This window comes from Notolepis coatsorum, assembly GCF_963971535.1.
Source record: "Notolepis coatsorum genome assembly, chromosome: 8".
Classification (NCBI taxonomy): Eukaryota; Metazoa; Chordata; class Actinopteri; order Aulopiformes; family Paralepididae; genus Notolepis; species Notolepis coatsorum.
The window spans coordinates 86983455-87003874 of NC_140172.1; the positions used below are offsets into that span (position 1 = coordinate 86983455).

The window sequence follows — 20420 nt, forward strand, 5'->3', positions numbered from 1 at the left end:
CTCTGATTGGCCACGCACGTTTCTGGTCATGTGACATGTGCGCCCAATCGCATGACGAGCAGTGTCTTAGCCGATTTCCGCGTCGAACAGCCTGCAAACGACCTAACGCCTAGTTTATCACTGGTTAAGCTTAGGCGACTCTTTTGCAGTTGGTTAAGGTTAGAGTTTGGAATCAGGGCTGGCGTTCTATCGCCATGCTCTAAGACAAACTCTAACCTTAACAAACTTCGAAAGAGCGCCTAAGCTTAACCGTCCAAAGAACTTGCCGTCACACGATTGGGCGCACATGTCACATGACCAGAAACGTCAGTGGCCAATCAGATTGCGCAAAAGGACAACTTGCTTGTGGGAAGTATAGACGCACCCCGGACTTTTTTTTCATTTTTTTAAGAGGCTAGATCTATGATGAACGTTGTGCTCAAAACACAAAATCGACTAGACACTAGAGCATACATTTGAGTCATCAAAGAAATTAAGCAAAAGTGGTTACCTGTGTTGAACTAGTTTATTTTTTAGAAAATAAAAAAAATAGACTGGATTAATATTACGACTACTACCACTGCCAATACTACTGATACATCCCTATTGGCAAACTTTATATAAAAAAAAAATAAGATTTTGTTTTTTAATATAAATCAAAATATTATATAAATATAATCAAATTGACGGAAATCCGTCTCAAGACGGAACGCTTTAATGTAGGGCTGGGCGATATAACGATAACGATAAATATTGCGATATATTTTAATAATCGATATCGAATATCGGAAAAAAAAGAAAATCGTTTTTTTTTTGGACCTGCAACAGGGCAGTTTTAAAACCAGAGACAGTGGATAGACTTGTCTTTCTTGCCTGCAACTTAAAGTAATGGCTTTGCTTGTCCAAATGACAATACTGACCAAATTGAGATTTATTTTTCTCTTGTCCATTTATTTTGTTTGCTTTCCAATTTAAAATACAGTTTGAAACCGTCTGTACACAGTAGGCTATGTGTGCTAGCAGAGCTAGACTCCAGTCACGAGTCACGGTGCACATGTGCGGTGGTTTGTCCACCAAAAAAGCGCCAAAAGATTGAAAATAAACTAGCAGAGCCAGAACTGTTCAACTCCCCTGGAGCCACAGCCAGCAGAGAAGCCGGTTTACTTTCACTTTTAAACCAGCTGCAGCCTGAGAACTGGAGTGTGAGGGGATGTAACACTAAAGATGGTGGCAACGACAAAGAATTGCTGCAAAATAAACATACATCTGTTGTTTAAATTTAAAAAAAAAATTAAATTTACTTATAACAATTTCGATAATTATCGATATCGAGAAATATGATAACATTATCATATCGTTATCGCGATATGATTTTTTGCCATATCGCCCAGCCCCACTTTAATGCCTGCATGTGGATATGACAGGCTGGACCAGGGACAGGTTAAACATGCGAGTATGACAGACAGGGACAGGTTGAAACATGTGGGTATGACAGACAGGGACAGGTTGAAACATGCGAGTATGACAGACAGGGACAGGTTGAAACATGTGGGTATGACAGACAGGGACAGGTTGAAAAATGTGGGTATGACAGACTGGAACAGGTTGAAACATGTGGGTATGACAGACAGGGACAGGTTGACACATGTGGGTATGACAGACTGGACCAGGGACAGGTTAAACATGTGGGTATGACAGACTGGACCAGGGACAGGTTAAACATGTGGGTATGACAGACTGGACCAGGGACAGGTTAAACATGTGGGTATGACAGACTGGGACAGGTTGAAACATGTGGGTATGACAGACTGGACCAGGGACAGGTTGAATACAATAGTACATGTGGCCCCGACTACTTAAGCATCTCCTGGCACGATATTAGGAAATGATTGAGTAACAAGAAACAGCTGTGGCATTACTGGCAACCATCTTTATTCAAGATTAGATCTTAATTCTACCAAATTAACCATGAAACCTAAGATTATACAGCTCTGTCATATTGTTAACTTTGAACAATTTGACCCGCTTTGGTCGTCAGGCATTGTGTTTTACCCTCTATCCTACTGTTGTGCATTTGAAAAGATACACATTAAAATACTCAAAAATAAAATACTTGTGAATTATACAAAATAGTCACCTGCATGGTATTTACACTGCATATGTCACATCGCTTACAACAAACCTGGATGACACATTAAAGGCAACACCGCAAGTCAACACCTGTGCTATCAGACGTGTGTCAGTATTATGGACTGGAGAGCAGGTTGTACAGGAGATCCTAGGTGTGAATGTGTGTTACTGTATGAAGGGTGTCACTCAGATAAATAAAAGGTAAAGAATGTACAGGGATGTGATTGTGCCTTAAGGCCAACTTGCAGGTTGTATTTTTGTTCAATAAACAATGTGACTAGGCCAACGCTGACTTTCATGAAGAGGGAAAAAAAATTATCGAAATTGACCCAGTTTTAGCGTTTTTATCAAACATTTTGTCGACCAAACCACAAGCTCCACGCACATGCATATTTTAATCCATGGATCAATAACATGCGTGTGTCATCTTAATGCTGATGTCACGTCAGGTGCAGGGCAGCGAGGGGCTCTGAGAGTCACACACAGCTAGTGGCAGGAAGCAGAGAGCCTTGCTACTACTAGCCGAGGAGTGATGAATGAAAATGTATCTGTTTCACCTAACACTATTGCTCCATGATCATAGCCATCCATCTCTAAAGCTAACCACTATTTGTAAAAGCCACAACCACGTTACCATATTTGTAATAATGTAAATCATTGTGTCGTTGTACATATTGTGTATACAACGTTAGAAGCTAACGTAGCTTAGCTTAGCTTGGTAGCTATTGTGCTAACAACATGCCGCGACGTCTAGCTTGTTAGCTGGCATGAATGCCCGATTTAAAATGGTTCTCTCCTCTTTGTATACCTTTGTCCTCACAAGTATTCTGCCAGGGAACTTATGGACACGACAATAGTAGTAGTTATAAGGTGTTTGAGCTTGTAATGTTAGTTAGCTCATAGCTATCGTGGTAGCCAGTTTCGTCGAATGCCATGGCGAAAACATTTAATATTGATCCCAAAAACGATTTACGCAGTTGTTGGCGTTCAACGCATGGCGGGCAATAACGATTTACTCCGTTTATGGCGCACAATGTGTTAACACACTAATCGTAATACAATGAAGTGAGTTGACTACCATCAGTATGACATCAGCTAAATGGCTGATGAATGTAAATGTATTCATTATTGTTGGCTGTCCTTGGTTGGCGGCTTACAGACATACATACTGTACAATGTCTTGAACACGTGGAATTATAGTTGCCATTTTAGACATGTTCAGGCTGCTCCTCTAGATCTACCACACATCTGTGTGGGACAGTTTCCTCTAGATTTTAACCGCAAAACTGCTCCAGGAGTGCTGCAGATGACCCTGACCTCTCCGATAAAAATAGACTCACTGTATGCGTGTGTGTATGTATGTATGTATGTATGTATGTATGTATGTATGTATGTATGTATGTGTGTGTGTAGCAGGGATATGCAGAAAGACACATTTCAATTGCCTTGTGTAAATTCACAATACAGTCAATCTTCTTCTCTGGGATTCCAGCCTGGCCTGTCCAGACCTGGGGCTCTGTTGTTCTGCAGATCCTCAGACTGTTCTAGAAGAAGGTTTCTCTGCAGATCGTCAGACTGTTCTAGAAGAAGGTCTCTCTGCAGATCGTCAGACTGTTCTAGAAGAAGGTCTCTCTGCAGATCGTCAGACTGTTCTAGAAGAAGGTCTCTCTGCAGATCGTCAGACTGTTCTAGAAGAAGGTCTCTCTGCACAGGGGACAGGTGGACTTGCTGCTGGAGGTGAACCACTTGTACTGAAGGAGCAAACAGAGAAAACAGAGGAACAAATATAACATATTGTATGTTCATGACAGACACAGTACAGACAGATACAGTATAGACATAATTCATCATGTCCAACAACTAAACAACAACTAAAACTAAAATCAGACAAATTAGTGTTGGAATGTTTTATAGTTGTTAGTGTTGGGAGTGTTTTATAGTTCTTAGCGTTGTGTTGGAATGTTTTATAGTTCTTAGCGCTGTGTTTGAATGTTTTATAGTTGTTAGTGTTGGAGTGTTTTATAGTTGTTAGTGTTGGAGTGTTTTATAGTTGTTAGTGAGGAGTGTTTTATAGTTGTTAGTGTTGGAGTGTTTTATAGTTGTTAGTGTTGGAGTGTTTTATAGTTGTTAGTGTTGGAGTGTTTTATAGTTGTTAGTGTTGGAGTGTTTTATAGTTGTTAGTGTTGGAGTGTTTTATAGTTGTTAGTGTTGGAGTGTTTTATAGTTCTTAGTGTTGGAGTGTTTTATAGTTCTTAGCGTTGTGTTGGAATGTTTTATAGTTCTTAGCGTTGAAGTGTTTTCTAGTTCTTAGCGCTGTGTTGGAATGTTTAATAGTTGTTATTGTTGTGTTAGAGTGTTTTATAGTTCTTAGCGTTGTGTTAGAGTGCTACTCACCAGACAGGCAGAGCTTCATAAAGCTGTACTCACCAGACAGGCAGAGCTTCATAAAGCTGTACTCACCAGACAGGCAGAGCTTCGTAAAGCTGTACTCACCAGACAGGCCGAGTGGAACTTCTTCTTGCAGGTGCGACAGGCTTTCTTGGGCAGGGAGTAGTTGGAGCCGTGGATCACGGAGAAGCAGATCATACAGTCCTCGACGCCCTCGAAGCGCTTGTCCACGTTGTTCTTCCACAGAGACAGACCCTCCATAATACTGCCATTCTAGACACAGACAGACAAAATGGCAGAAAGAACATAATAATGTTTTATTCATGTGTGCAGGTGTGCTCAAAGGTGTGTGTGTGTTAGATACAGCAGACGTAATGGGCATCAGGCAGCGTGGTGTTTGTGTGTACCTGGTGTGTGTGTGTGCGTGTGTACCTGGTGTGTGAGGTAGTGTGTGTGTGTGTGTGTGTGTACCTGGTGTGTGAGGTTGTGTGTGTGTGTGTGTGTGTACCTGGTGTGTGAGGTAGTGTGTGTGTGTGTCTGTACCTGGTGTGTGAGGTAGGTACTGAGTTGTGTTGAAGAAAGCAGGAAGCTGGACCAGCACTCTCAGATTCAATATTTTTTTAATGGCAGCCTGAAACATACATGTTTCGGAACTGGAGTTCCTTCGTCAGTGTTTGGCTAGCCAAACTGAGCTAGGTACTGAGTTGTAACATGTGTGTGTACCTGGTGAGTGAGGTAGTGTGTGTGTGTGTGTGTGTGCGTGTGCGTACCTGGTGTGTGAGGTAGGTACTGAGTTGTAACATGTGTGTGTACCTGGTGAGTGAGGTAGTGTGTGTGTCTGTACCTGGTGTGTGAGGTAGGTATTGAGTTGTAACATGTGTGTGTACCTGGTGAGTGAGGTAGTGTGTGTGTGTGTGTGTGTGTGTGTGTGTGCGCGTACCTGGTGTGTGAGGTAGTTGTGTGTACCTGGCTGGTGTATGAGGTAGTGTGTGTGTGTGTGTGTGTGTACCTGGTGAGTGAGGTAGGTACTGAGTTGTAACAGGGTTCCCACAGACATTGCAAAATGAAATTCAAGGACTTTCAAGTACTTTCCTAAGCACTATTTTTCATTTTAAAAGGGCATTTAAAAGGATACAATTAACCTTTAAATGCTGCTTTTCTGCAGACATGGGAGAACGTTTTTAACCTCTGTCTCTGTCTCAACCGGTCCCATGGAACAGCTTCATAGCGCCTTCTGTCTGGCCTGCAGTACTGAACCTTCTGAGCGGCTTCTCCTGCCCTCCGGGGCATACGGCCCTGAGCTATTGTCTTGTATCTCATCCTGTATCCATACGCTTGCAGGAGTTCTATCTATTACTCAATTTCACAATATGCATATGCTCACTACATGTATTTATTACTGCTGTCAGGCGATTAAAAAAATTAATCTAAATAATTACAGGATTTGTAATTAATTAATCTAATTAACACTTTAATCGCCGGGGTTAAATTCATAATTTACCATCCCTCGCCAGCCCTATTTAACATGGAGAAGTTCCCCTTATTTGCAGGGCTATAACTTTTTAAATTCTATTGCTAAATTGCCATTATTATGGCCCATTCAATGTCCTATATGTATTGTTCAGGGTGTAGCAACGTTAAACTTTTTCATTCACATATTCATACTAAAATATGGTCTAAAGTATAAGTATGTTTTTATCGTTTTCTGCAGCTTTCTTCAGAACGTGATTTATAGCCCTAAATGCATTATATTGATGATGTTTGGTAGGAATCTGTGCGAGATAAAAAAAATGTCAACTGGATGTGCTTCTAGAAGTTTCTACGTATCATCTGATGATGACCGGATGGGCGGGGGATCGTTTATAATTCCGTGGGCAGCGTTAGATGATTCATCCAGAGTGGGTCATATGTTCATAATAGCAGTTTATATCGAACACGTTAGAATATAACGCTGAATCTTACCGTGGCTTCCTCGCGCCGCTGGCAGATGAGCGTGGAACAGAATTTTTTCTATTATGGGATGTAGAAATGCCCGATCCATTTCCAGGTTGTATAATAGTATATACGTCCAAATCATGTTGTTTTTTCGAGTTATTTGCACCGATCGATGTTCACTGTATCAAGACGGAGTCTCTCTAACGATAGCGAGTGGCCGGACCACATATGGATGAGCACTACCGGTTCAAAGGTTAATTTCCGGTTGGCGATCTGCCGATCGGCCACCAGATGGCGCTCTTGAACCGCTAGAGAGTTGAGAGGAGGTCAGCAGTGTGTCTCAGGGCTCCGGAAAGGAAATATGATTTCGATGACAGATTTTTGAAATATTGACATCAAAGACGAGTTACGGCGTCTTCGGCAGAATGAGCATGGCTAGGAAAGACGAGTTCCGGCGTTTTCGGCGATTAAAGTGTTAATCGCATTTTAATCGCATAACCATTTTATGCCTGATATTCTATATTCTATAATCATATTTCAAATTGCATGTGTCCGGATGGCAGAATTCAGTACTGTATCTACAAAACCTTCTGTTTAATCATCTTCCATCTATTAATTTGCTTAGATTTTTCAGGTCTGGTCAATTTGAGCATGGTGTTATTCACAGTCAAAGATAAAAAAAATATCAGTTGGTTCATTACAATTGACTAAAAATAAAATGTTCAATCAATCACCGCGCAGATTGATTGATTGAATGAAAATGTTATTAACAGATTGCAGAATGGGTACAATACAGTACGGCTCAATACACACAATTGTTAAAGGGATGCAGACCAGAGAAAGACTTTCGTCTTGTTTACATCAGGGTCCCCCATTTTCAATTCATAATGAATTGTAAGTAAGGGTGCACCTTGCACCATGCAATCCATTATTTGTGGATCTAGCCCACAGTATTTCTGACACTGGGAATACATTCCCTGAAATGTATAGATGTCCCTAGAATCAGATACCAAGAACATGCAAATGAGCCATATTAAAAAAAAAAGTCTGTAAATGTGTATTCTACCCCCCCCCCCCCCCCCCAACCCCCCCTCTCTCTGAGTCGTTGTCTCGTAGTGCTGACCAAGGTGGTGAATGTCTCGGGGTCTTGGCCAAGATTGCAGTGACTGTTGTATGTGCACTAGAGCAGTGGTTCTCAACTGGTCTAGCCTCGGGACCCAACATTTTCCTTAGTCATTAAGTCGCGACCCAAATTTTTTAACCACTATGATTTATTTAAAAAAAAAAAATTGTTGCAGTAATACGCAATCTTTCATGCACTGTTAAACACATGAAATAAACACAAACTAGTGCAACTAGGGCTAGAAACCCAATGAAATAAAATAATAATAAATAATATTATGCTTCTTAGCAGATTTCTTAGCTTAACATAACAGACCTAAGTTTGGGGGAACTAATGAGATAACTGGGGTTGCAACAAAAGTGCAACTAGGGATAAAAACCCAATGAAATAAAATAATAAATAATATGCTTCTTAGCAGATTTCTTAGCTTAACATAACAGACCTAAGTTTGGGGGAACTAATGGGATAACTGGGGTTGCAACAAAAGTGCAACTAGGGCTAAAAACCCAATGAAATAAAATAATAATAATAATAATAATAATAATAATAATAATAATAATAATAATAATAATAATAATAATAATAATAATAATAATAATAATAATAATTAATATATCCTTCTTAGCAGACTTCTTAGCTTAACATCCCAGGGAACTAATGGGATAACTGGGGATGTTGTTTGCTCCTGCGATGGGAGTCAATTTCACTGTTTGCTCCTGCGATGGGAGTCAATTTCACTTTGAATCACGTGATTGGGCAGGACCGGGAGTAAAAGTCAACGGGAGCAGAAGGGAGTGGGAACTATGACAACAAAATCAATGGGATTTGGACGGGAGTGATGCATCGGTGCATCACTAATGTAAATTTTGGGTGGTTTTATATTTAACTAAGGCAAACATCAGGGCTGTACAGCGTGCTATGAAAAAATCGGTCTGTGCGATGAATGAATTTACTGCACTAGCACCCGTGCGATAGGCATTCGGTTCATATCGATACTCTTATTTTGACAATCCTGTGGCAAGTCTCACGTCCGCCCAAGCGCAGCTCCAGCCATAATATCTATGGCTCCGGCAGCTAACAACGTTCGGTTCATATCGATACTCTTATTTTGAAAATCCTGTGGTATGTCTCATTTCCTCCCAAGCGCAGCTCCAGCAGCCCAACAACAACAGCGTGCTATGTTATGTTAGAGTGCGCATTTTGCGACCAGGAAGTCCTTGCCTGTTTTTCCCCGCAATGCTTCCAATGCATCTTACATGCTTTGCATCCTCACCAAGTTAGCTGCTACCGGTAACTAAACTAAGCTAACCCGGCTCAGAGGCAGAGAAAACAGTGAGGAAAGGGAGGGGGCGGGGGAGCCTCAGCCTCTCTCTGTCCCTCTCTCTATGTTTTATTGATTGATTGATTGAAAATGTTATTAACAGATTTCAGAATGGGTACAATACAGTACGGCTCAATACACACAATTGTTAAGGGGATGCAGACCAGAGAAAGGCTTTCGTCTTGTTTACATCAGGGTCCCCCATTTTCAATTCATCATAACATAATATATGACTGACATACAGATAGACAGTACTGTACAGTACAGTACGTCAATGATTTTAAGTAGGTGAGGTCAAAGGAGTTTGATAGTATTTACTGAGGATGGCCAGATAATGTTGATATTTAAACATAACAAATATAATACAACCCGGACCATCAACAAATCAATCTTAACTATATCCATAGGACATAGTTGACTCCTATAAGACTGAACAGAATGGGTCTTAAACAAGACTCCAAATGCTCCTTATGTACAAATGGGGACGAGGGGACATTTATGCACATGTACTGGGACTGCCCACCAGTTAAGATATTCTGGAAAGAAGTGACCCAGCAATTATCAAATCTCTTAATTCTGAATATACCTGTACACCCCTCTGTATTACTGCTGAATGATGTTTTTGAGTATGCAGAACATCCACAGCGAAAGAGATTGGTTTTATCTGGTATCACAGTGGCTAAAAAGCTGATAGCATCACGATGGTTTCAACCGGAAAAAATGTGCCGGAAGGTCTGGATTCTTACATATCTCTATGTGATTTATCAAGAAATATCTACAGCAAGAATTTTGGGTCTCAATGAATCCAAAATGACAATGTGGTTAGAAGTGGTGGAGAGAATAAAAGCTAGCATATAATGGTAGTGTATGGTTAGGAACAAGTTATAATGGTTGGATTATCCAATGGGGGGTCCGGGAGGGGGGGGTACGAGCTAGAGCATATGTGTATAGGTTTTTAGATAACAGGTATTAGGGGTATATCCTGTATAAGACAATTAACTAAATGGTGATTTCATTGGATGTGCACCACCGAGGCCATGGATCAGCTTCTTACCATCTTCTGTCCGTGGTCTGTCAACGTGGTTCAGACGTTCATTGCTGGGTTAAGTACTTCTATTCTATTCACATAATATGCTTACTACATATATCTATTCTATTCACATATATGCTTACCACTTGTATCTTTTGCTATGTCCGATTGTCCGCCCATCACAATCACGCAAACCGTCTAACGCCTGTCCCGTCTCCCTGTCTCCCTGTGAGTGGCTGTCTCGGAGTGATGACCGGAGTGTTGGACGTCCCGTGATGAAGACCGGGAGGATGCGACCCTATCTGCGCCGCCCCTTCGCCTCAAATAGACCCGCTATCAGCTCTATCTTTAATCTTTCAAAAAATTTCAGTTGCTATCGCTATCAGCTCTATCTTTAATCTTAATCTTTCAAAATGTTCAGTTGCTATCGCTATCAGCTCTGTCTTTAATCTTTCTTTTTTTATCTACTTTTTCTCCCCATTTTCTATTTTTCTCCCATCCCCAATTTCGTATTGTCCAATTCTACCCTCCCCTGTCTCGATTGTTGTTAGGCCATGCCTCCCACTGGTCGGCTGCAATGTGGACGAAGCCTTGCATCACGTGTCCCCTCCGGTACATGAGGAGGCAGCCGTCGCATCTTTTGACCTGCACAGCGCGATCTCTCAGCGGCGAGGGTCTGCGTGGGAGGGTCACGCCGCCCCCGTTGCTTCCTGATTCTGCTGTACAGGCGCACCAACCGACCTGTAGGAGTCGCTGTCCACAACGTCCGATCCCCACCCACCAGCTTCCCACCCCCTAATACTGCCAATTGTATTAGTATGATCGACCAGCCAAGCTGGTAGCAACGCCGAGAGCTGGGCTCGAACCCAGCATCTCCTGCGTTAGTGGCGAGCGCCTTGCCCACTGCGCCACTTAGCCGCCCTGTCTTTAATCTTTCAAAATGTTCAGTTGGTATCGCATGCACTTATCGTGCACTGTTTTCAGGGTTCCCACGCTTGCCTTGAATTTTTTTTTCCATACTACCTCCTGATTTTCCAGGTACCATATTAAGTGATGATCTATAGGCCCCTGAAGTTTTCCGCCCTCATCCGCGCCCCCCTCCCCCTCACACACACAACAACCCTAGGACACCTGACTACTTACTTGATTTAAAAGATGTGCCAGTCAAGTCTACATTGTAAATGCTTAGAGATTATGTCTTATTGATAATATCAATGCATGAAATAATGCAACAAGCTGTAGATGAACAACAATTTATTGAACTGGAACACATGAGCACTGGGATTGATATATGTTCTCTCTTCCACTCCTCTCCTATCTCATCCTGTCCTCTTCTCTCCACACCTCCTCGTGTCCGCTCCCGTCTTCTCTTCCTTCCTACTCTTCTCAACTCCTCTCCACTGTTCTCCCTTTTCCTCTGTCATCCTCCTCTTCCATCTTTGCGGCCTCTTCTCTTCCTGGCTAACTGGCTCGTTATGAGAGCTAACGTTGGCTAGCTACTGTACCCGGCGCTGGCTAACTGGCTCGTTATGAGAGCTAACGTTGGTAGCTACTGTACCTGGCGCTGGCTAACTGCCTCGTTATGAGAGCTAACGTTGGTAGCTACTGTACCTGGCGCTGGCTAACTGGCTCATTATGAGAGCTAACGTTGGCTAGCTACTGTACCTGGCGCTGGCTAACTGGCTCGTTATGAGAGCTAACGTTGGTAGCTACTGTACCTGGCGCTGGCTAACTGCCTCGTTATGAGAGCTAACGTTGGTAGCTACTGTACCTGGCGCTGGCTAAATGGCTCGTTATGAGAGCTAACTGGCTCGTTATGAGAGCTAACGTTGGCTAGCTACTGTACCCGGCGCTGGCTAACTGGCTCGTTATGAGAGCTAACGTTGGCTAGCTACTGTACCTGGCGCTGGCTAACTGGCTCGTTATGAGAGCTAACGTTGGCTAGCTACTGTACCTGGCACTGGCTAACTGGCTCGTTATGAGAGCTAACGTTAGCTAGTTACTGTACCTGGCGCTGGCTTAACTGGCTCGTTATGAGAGCTAACGTTGGTAGCTACTGTACCTGGCGCTGGCAAACTGCCTCGTTATGAGAGCTAACGTTGGTAGCTACTGTACCTGGCGCTGGCTAACTGGCTCGTTATGAGAGTTAACGTTGGCTAGCTACTGTACCTGGCGCTGGCTAACAGGCTCGTTATGAGAGCTAACGTTGGCTAGCTACTGTACCTGGCGCTGGCTAACTGGCTCGTTATGAGAGCTAACGTTGGCTAGCTACTGTACCTGGCGCTGGCTAACTGGCTTGTTATGAGAGCTAACGTTGGCTAGCTACTGTACCTGGCGCTGGCTAACTGGCTTGTTATTAGAGATAACGTTGGTAGCTACTGTACCTGGAGCTGGCTAACTGCCTCGTTATGAGAGCTAACGTTGGTAGCTACTGTACCTGGCGCTGGCTAACTGGCTCGTTATGAGAGCTAACATTGGCTAGCTACTGTACTTGGCGCTGGCTAACTGGCTCGTTATGAGAGCTAACGTTGGCTAGCTACTGTACCTGGCGCTGGCCAACTGGCTCGTTATGAGAGCTAACCTTGGTAGCTACTGTACCTGGCGCTGGCTAACTGCCTCGTTATGAGAGCTAACGTTGGTAGCTACTGTAGCTGGCACTGGTTAACTGGCTCGTTATGAGAGCTAACGTTGGCTAGCTACTGTACCTGGCGCTGGCTTAACTGGCTCGTTATGAGAGCTAACGTTGGCTAGCTACTGTACCTGGCGCTGGCTAACTGGCTCGTTATGAGAGCTAATGTTGGCTAGCTAGTTTTTTTTTTTTTTATATATCTTTTCCCCCCTCCTTTTTCCAATTTTTCTCCCATCCCACCCTTCCTGGTTGTTGCGCACTTCCCCTACTGTTTGTCCGAGAGACCGGAGACTGTCACATGCTTTCCTCCGACGCATGTGCAGCCAGCCGGCAGGCCAGCCTGGCCGCACAGATTCTCACTGGGAGAGTGTAACGAGTGGGAGGCCGCACTACCTCTCTCCAGATCCTACCCTCACTGAGCAGGCGCCCCGACCGAACTGTAGGGGTCGCTGTCCAGTGTCCACAACTCCCAGGACCCACCGCCAGCTTTCCCACCCTCTAATACTGCTAATTGTATTAGTGTGAACGGCCAGCCAAGTTGGTGACAACGCCGGGAGCTGGATTCGAACATGCGAATCCAGCATCTCCGGCGTTGGTGACGAACACAATTTTGGCTAGCTAGTTAGCAAGATTGCACTGCTTACTAACTAACGTTGATAAACCCAGGTTTACCACACAGTTAAAACACAGCTACTTACATTTGAGGATAAACTTGCATAAGAAGTTTCACTCAAGTTTCACTGTAGATGCCAAGGCTCCCTTGGCTCACCAAGTTGCCTGCATCAAATTCCAACATACCATATAGGATGCCAAGAGCATGCTCTACAACATGGGATCATCCATTTCTATCTACAGTAAAAGCGGTTCACATGTAAAAGGTTTTTATAAACTCATGTTAATTCTGTGCTCAATAGTTAAATTTTATTACACATCATCCAATAAAATTTTCCAGGACAACTGTTTCTATTTCCATGTAATTGGTCACTTTTGCTCAGTTTCCATGGCTTTCCATACCTGGAAAATGAAAAAATTAATCCCATGTTTTCAATGTTTTCCAGGTACCGTGGGAACCCTGGTTTTATTGCAACACTACTATCACCGACATCTAAGAAGGGAGATCCCCCCCCTTGAATGGCCCTTCTAACGTTTCTCTCCTCCACATTGCCTGTGGTGCATTTTTTCTAGGGATGCTCGATATTGGCTTTTTTACCGATACCGATATTCCGATATTGTCCAACTCTTAATTTCCGATACCGATATCAACCGATATCAACCGATACCGATATATGCAGGGTTTCCCCGTCCAAAAAACTGAATAATTTCAGGTAACTAATAATTTCACTGGATATATATATATAACAAATATTGTTATTGTTTTTTTTTGTTTTTAAACCGATACCGATATTTTCCGATATCACATTTTACTGCCGATATCGGCCGATAATATCGGACATCCCTAATTTTTTCCTATTGCTAGGTTTTAGTGAGTTTTACCTTACCTTCGCGTGGGGTATGTCTGGGAGTGTTGCATTTATTTATTTAGCATTTATTTAAAAAAAAATTGACTTTATGGTGTTCTTGTTTTGTTCTTGACTTATTGTGATGTTTCTTCTTGACTTGTTTAAAGAAGACGTGTCCGGCCCATGGGGACATTAACGTGTGTTGTCGGGCCTTACAAATAAATTTGATTTGATTTGTGAGAAAAAAAATCTGATCCAATATTTATGGCTTAAAACCAATTTCCAACAATTAGTTACACTTTAAATAAAAAAAAAGGTATTTCTTGATTCAGAACATTTGTATCATGGATGAACAAAACTTTCAATGTGAATGGTTGATTTGAATTGGACATTTTAAGCACCTTGTTAAAAAACTTGCTGTTTTCAAGGAATTCCAGGCCTTGACTTTTTTAGGTAAAAAAATCAAGCACTTTAAGCACTTCAAGGACCTTGTGTGAACCCTGCTGTACCTGGTGAGTGAGGTAGGTACTGAGCTGTAACATGTACCTGGTGAGTGAGGTAGGTACTGAGCTGTAACATGTACCTGGTGAGTGAGGTAGGTACTGAGCTGTAACATGTACCTGGTGAGTGAGGTAGGCAGGGGTGTAGCTCCAGATTCTGGGCCCCATGAAAGAATATATTTGTAGGCCCCCAGTGAATGGCGCGTAAGTGGAATTTTTTTTGGCCATTTTTTTATTGATGAAAACGCATAATATGGTTTTTACCTATACATTCGGATCAGCAGTTCAGCACCTGCACTGTTGGTGGGTGAGCCTAGTAAAGGATGTCGCATTGCGTTCATCTTCAATGAATGGACCAATGCAATAGTCTACCAAAGCCCCCCCTCTCTCTCTATATATCTCACACACACACACACACACACACACACACACACACACACACACACACACACACACACACACACACACACACACACACACACTTCAGAAACAAACATAGTATCAATGAGAGCATCAATAATACACCAGAGTGATGTCTAGTAAAAAGACATTTTTTTTCTTTTTTTTTGGCCCCCCCCCCCCCCCCCCCCCCCCAGTGCTGGGCCCTTGGAATCATCCTAAGCTACCCCCCCCCCAGCTACGCCCCTGGAGGTAGGTACTGAGCTGTAACATGTACCTGGTGAGTGAGGTAGGTACTGAGCTGTAACATGTACCTGGTGAGTGAGGTAGGTACTGAGCTGTAACATGTACCTGGTGGTGAGTGAGGTAGGTACTGAGCTGTAACATGTACCTGGTGAGTGAGGTAGGTACTGAGCTGTAACATGTACCTGGTGAGTGAGGTAGGTACTGAGCTGTAACATGTACCTGGTGAGTGAGGTAGGTACTGAGCTGTAACATGTACCTGGTGAGTGAGGTAGGTACTGAGCTGTAACATGTACCTGGTGAGTGAGGTAGGTACTGAGCTGTAACATGTACCTGGTGAGTGAGGTAGGTACTGAGCTGTAACATGTACCTGGTGAGTGAGGTAGGTACTGAGCTGTAACATGTACCTGGTGAGTGAGGTAGGTACTGAGCTGTAACATCCAGTTCCTCCACTGCTGCACGGCGACGCCCACTCTCCTCCCGCTCTCCACCGTGATGCAGCTCAGAGGATAGTTGTGAGGAAGCTGGATCACCAGCTCGATGAAGATATCATCCACTGAGTAGGTGGCGATCACCTCCCTGGCTGCCGAGCGAGCCTTCACCTGGAGAGACACAGAGAGAGAGAGACACATACAGTAAGCCTTCACCTGGAGAGACACACAGAGAGAGAGAGAGAGAGAGAGAGAGAGAGAGAGAGAGAGAGAGAGAGAGAGAGATACAGTAAGCCATCACCTGGAGAGACACACAGAGAGAGAGACATACAGTAAGCCTTCACCTGGAGAGACACAGAGAGAGAGAGACATACAGTACGCCATCACCTGGAGAGACACAGAGAGAGAGACATACAGTAAGCCATCACCTGGAGAGACACAGAGAGAGAGACATACAGTAAGCCTTCATCTGGAGAGAGATAGAGAGAGAGAGAGAGAGAGAGAGACACACAGAGAGAGAGAGACAGAGAGAGAGAGAGAGAGACATACAGTAAGCCTTCACCTGGAGAGAGAGAGAGAGAGACATACAGTAAGCCTTCATCTGGAGAGAGAGAGACAGAGAGAGAGACGTACAGTAAGTAAGGCTTCACCTGGAGACACAGAGAGACATACAGTAAGCCTTCATCTGGAGACACACAGAAAGAGACATACAGTAAGCCTTCACCTGGAGACACAGAGAGACGTACAGCAAGATTTGATTTGATTAAGGATCCCAATTAGCTGGTGCCATAGCAACCAGCTAGTCTTCCTGGGGTCCACACACACAAAAAACATACAAAAACAATTATTATTACAAAAACTAAATTATTAAAAGTCAGTACACACAATGCATAATGAAACTAACAATTAAGATAGCTAAAATTACATTACAGTGTAAAACAAAAATACTTTACAGTGTTAAAAACAATTTAAGATTATTTAAAAAAGTGAATCTACTGTAAATGCAGCAGAGGTTTTGAGGCAGGTTATTCCAACGAGTTAATGCTCTAAAAATAAAGGATCTCCTTAAAGCGTTGACATAAAAGGGGACGGGCAACAAAAGAAGCACATTTCCTGGAAATACCAATTGCTCTTCCCATTTTAAAACAATATAATTAATATGCTGAGACCAAGACAGAGTGCAATCCAGCATCACTCCAAGGAGTTTAGTACTTTCAACTTGTTAACTGCCGAATTACACAAGTTTAAATTAAGCTTTGGATTTGTAGATAACCTGTGCCTTGTTCCCAGCACAATACATTTAGTCTTGGAGATATTAAGGACAAGTCTATTACATACTACCCAGTCATGCACAACTTTAAGTTCTCTGCTCAAAACGTCATTAACACATTGGTCGCCAAGAACGAGTTACGCCGCTTTTGCCCGCCATGCGTTGACCGCCAAGAACGACGTTTTTGGGATCAATATTTCATTTTTTCGCCATGGCATTCATAATTCATCCAGCCAACCTCCGGACTGCAGCGGGACCCTGTATGAGATTGCAACGCCTCAATACCGCCGCCTGGTGGATGGTTGGGCGAGTTACACTCTCGCCAAAACCGGAAGTGGTGATCGGTGTGTCGAGGAAATCCCTCCGGCAGTAATATCTTGTTACGGGACTCCAGACAAACACTCGGGTGCATGGGATCGCTTTCTAAACGTAATAATCAATATGATTTCGGCGTTTATTGCGCCATACAAACCGGAAATGGATCTAGGAGATCGGCGTCAAATAATTGCGATCTTTTTCCTCCAGTCTCATCGGCGAACGGTAAGAGGACACTAACGTTATTTTCAGCCCGATTGTTTATTCATTTCACTGCAAACCATCTGATCAACATATTAACCCATAGTAAATAAAGCCGTTACTGACGATCAAGGAATTATAAACGACCCCCCCCCCCTTTTCTTCACGCATGAAGCATAATGTATACCGATCATATACATTTGAATTTTTTAATATAGCGTGTATAGGAAAGAAACGCCAATCGATAATCTATCATATGCGTCAGGGCCTATAACTCTCGTTTTTGAATTACAGCAGAAGACCTTAAAAACATACTTATATTCTAGACGGTATTAACACAAAAATGTATGAATGAAAAAATATAACGTTCCCACATCCTGAACGATAGATAATCAATGTTGAATGGGCCATAGTAATGTCAATATAGCAATACAATTTTAAAAGTTATAGCCCTGCAAAGAAGGTAAACATCTCCATAGGCTTTCAACGGTGGCAGACTGGGTACAATGATGGGCACAACCCCCGGCACCCAATGTGTTAAGTACATTGCATGATGGTGCAGCGTAAAACAATGTTGAATCATCTGCATAAAGAACTGTTGTAGCACATTTGGTAGCCCAAGATAGGTCATTAGTAAAAACAGAGAAGAGCAAAGGTCCTAGGCAACTTCCTTGTGGAACGCCACACTCTAGACCTCTGCTACTGGACAGGCTGCCATTTAGATACACCTTCTGTGATCTAGAGGACAAATAACTTAGTATCCACTAGGGGTGGAACGGTTCACAAAATCGACGGTTCGGTTCGTATCACGGTTTTGGGCTAACGGTTTTCGGTTTGGTTCGATATACGTTGTTTTTTTTATAAAAAATGTGTTTAAGAGAGAGAGAGACATACAGTAAACCTTCACCTGGAGAGAGAGAGAGAGAGAGAGAGACATACAGTAAAGGCCTCTACATGCTACAGCAACTTCAAAGCAACTTCAACACAACATCAGCGCGATTTCAGCACGGTTGTTTTAGAGGGTCTTGTAGACTGTGTTGTGAGGATGTTGCATACCTTTCACCCAAATCTAACCTAAACAACCGTTGCGTTGATATTGCGTAGCAGTGATTGGTTGGTTAGCGAATGGGGGCGGGACTGTCATATAATAATATTGGTCCCGCAGAGAATACCATCCTCCATTGTTGTAGCCAGCCAGCTAGCGTTGAACTTGATGCTATTCAATGCTCTATCATACCCAACTAACGCTAATGCCATTCAGAATTTATTAACATAGCTACAATAACACACAGTAACGTTAATATAATTACATGCATCATTGTTTACAATGAACGGACGGTGGGGCAGTTCGAAAGGACTGGACACGGACAAGTTGTATATTAATTTAATATAATAACAGGTAGTTCGAGCTGCATTTTCGTGCCTACAACCACAGGGATATATCCAGCTTTGACGAGCTCTCTCTCCTCCTGCCGATTAAATTCAGCAGCTCTTCCTCGACCTCGAGTGCCTGTAGCTGCCAGCTAACGTTAAAACTAACCTAAAGTTACACAAGCAGAATACATCACAAATACTTCCGGTCGGGGGATTTCAAAATAAAAGAGCGACGTCTAAAAGCACCGGAAATACGTTTATTTTGTACATTATCTAACGTTAACACGAACCTAAACTAACTTTAGTTAAACTAACTTTGCGCGTCGATGTTGCAGAAGCATAAAGGCAGAGTGTCTAAAACACTGTTGCTTTGTCGATGTTGTGGTGCAGTTGCTTTGAAGTTGCTGTAGCATGCAGAGGCCTTAAGCCTTCACCTGGAGAGACAGAGAGAGAGACATACAGTAAGCCTTCACCTGGATCTGTTGGGTTTATCTTATCGGGATGGGTAACCCTTGCGAGCATGGGGGGAGAACATGCAAACTCCACACAGAAAGGCCTGGGAGATACCCCACCTGGGTAACTGACAAACCAGCAACCTGGTCCCCAAGCGGGAATCGAACCCAGCACCTTCTTGCTGTGAGGTGACAGTGTTAACCACTACACCACCGTGCCAATGATGTCGATCAGTAGTGTCCTTTCTCAGCACAATCCTGCTGTCCCTCATACTAGCTATAGTAGCTAGTTAGCCACAAACCCAATGCAAAGTCAATGGGGTCAAGGTCCGGTCTGTACAGAAGGTCATCGTTGTTTAGGAACAGAGAGGAACTTACGGTCATGTTGAGGAAGGTCTGAGTGCTGGAGTGGACAGAGGAGATCTCCCGGGCCGAGAGCACCGGGCTGACGTATCTACTGCTGAACTTCTCCGCCGCCGCACTGACCCTCTTCTCCTGAGAGCTCCACCACAGGCGCACCATGGCTGGCAGGTCCTGCACCGCACTGTAGTACACACTGCACGCCAGGTGAGGGAGCTCCCACTCAACACCCCGACTCTCTGCGAGAGAGGAGAGAGAAGGGAGACGGGAGATGAGAGGAGAGAAGAGAGAGAGAAGGGAGAGGAGAGGAGAGAAGGGAGAGGAGAAGAGGGGAGAGAAGGCACATGAGAGAGAAGGGAGGAGAGAAGGGAGATGACAGAAGAGGAGAGAGAAGGGATAGGAGAGAAGGGAGAGGACAGAAGGGAGGAGAGAAGGGAGAGGACAGAAGAGGAGAGAAGGGAGAGGAGAGAAGGGAGAGGAGAGGAGGGAGATGAGAGAGGGGAGAGGAGAGGACAGAAGAGAAGAGAGAAGGGAGTAGAGAAGGGAGAGGACAGAAGAGGAGAGATAAGGGAGGAGAGGACAGGAGAGGAGAGAAGAGAACGGGGAGAAGGGAGGAGAGGACAGGAGAGGAGAAGCAGAGAAAGGAGAGGACAGAAGAGAGGAGAGTTGCAGAGTTCACAGTGTGTGTTGTACTGACTGTTGACGGCCAAACAGAGGCTCTCTGTGAAGAAGGTCTTGGTGTCTTTAGTCTCCGCCCCCTGGCCTGGGTAGGCAGGGTTTTCAGGCATCAGTCTGAAGATGTGGAGGAGGAGCTTATGGAGGGAGCGGCTTCTCTTCAGGAACTGACAGTACTGGACCCGCAGCTGGCGACGGAACACAC

The 20420-nt window shown here is 43.7% G+C and overlaps 1 protein-coding gene across 1 annotated transcript in view; it reads right to left on the reverse strand.

Annotated features, from left to right (window-relative positions):
• Window positions 1-545: 545 nt before the first annotated feature.
• ltn1 (listerin E3 ubiquitin protein ligase 1) overlaps window positions 546-20420 on the reverse strand; it is a 206501-nt gene continuing 186626 nt past the window's right edge. Inside the window, exons 28-32 of the mRNA XM_084320815.1 lie at window positions 20238-20403; window positions 19559-19779; window positions 15545-15739; window positions 4603-4770; window positions 546-3860 (exon numbers count right to left, since the gene is read on the reverse strand). Of these exons, the coding sequence (XP_084176941.1) occupies window positions 3798-3860; window positions 4603-4770; window positions 15545-15739; window positions 19559-19779; window positions 20238-20403 (813 nt within the window). The 3' untranslated portion in view covers window positions 546-3797. The remainder of the gene's footprint in view (window positions 3861-4602; window positions 4771-15544; window positions 15740-19558; window positions 19780-20237; window positions 20404-20420) is intronic.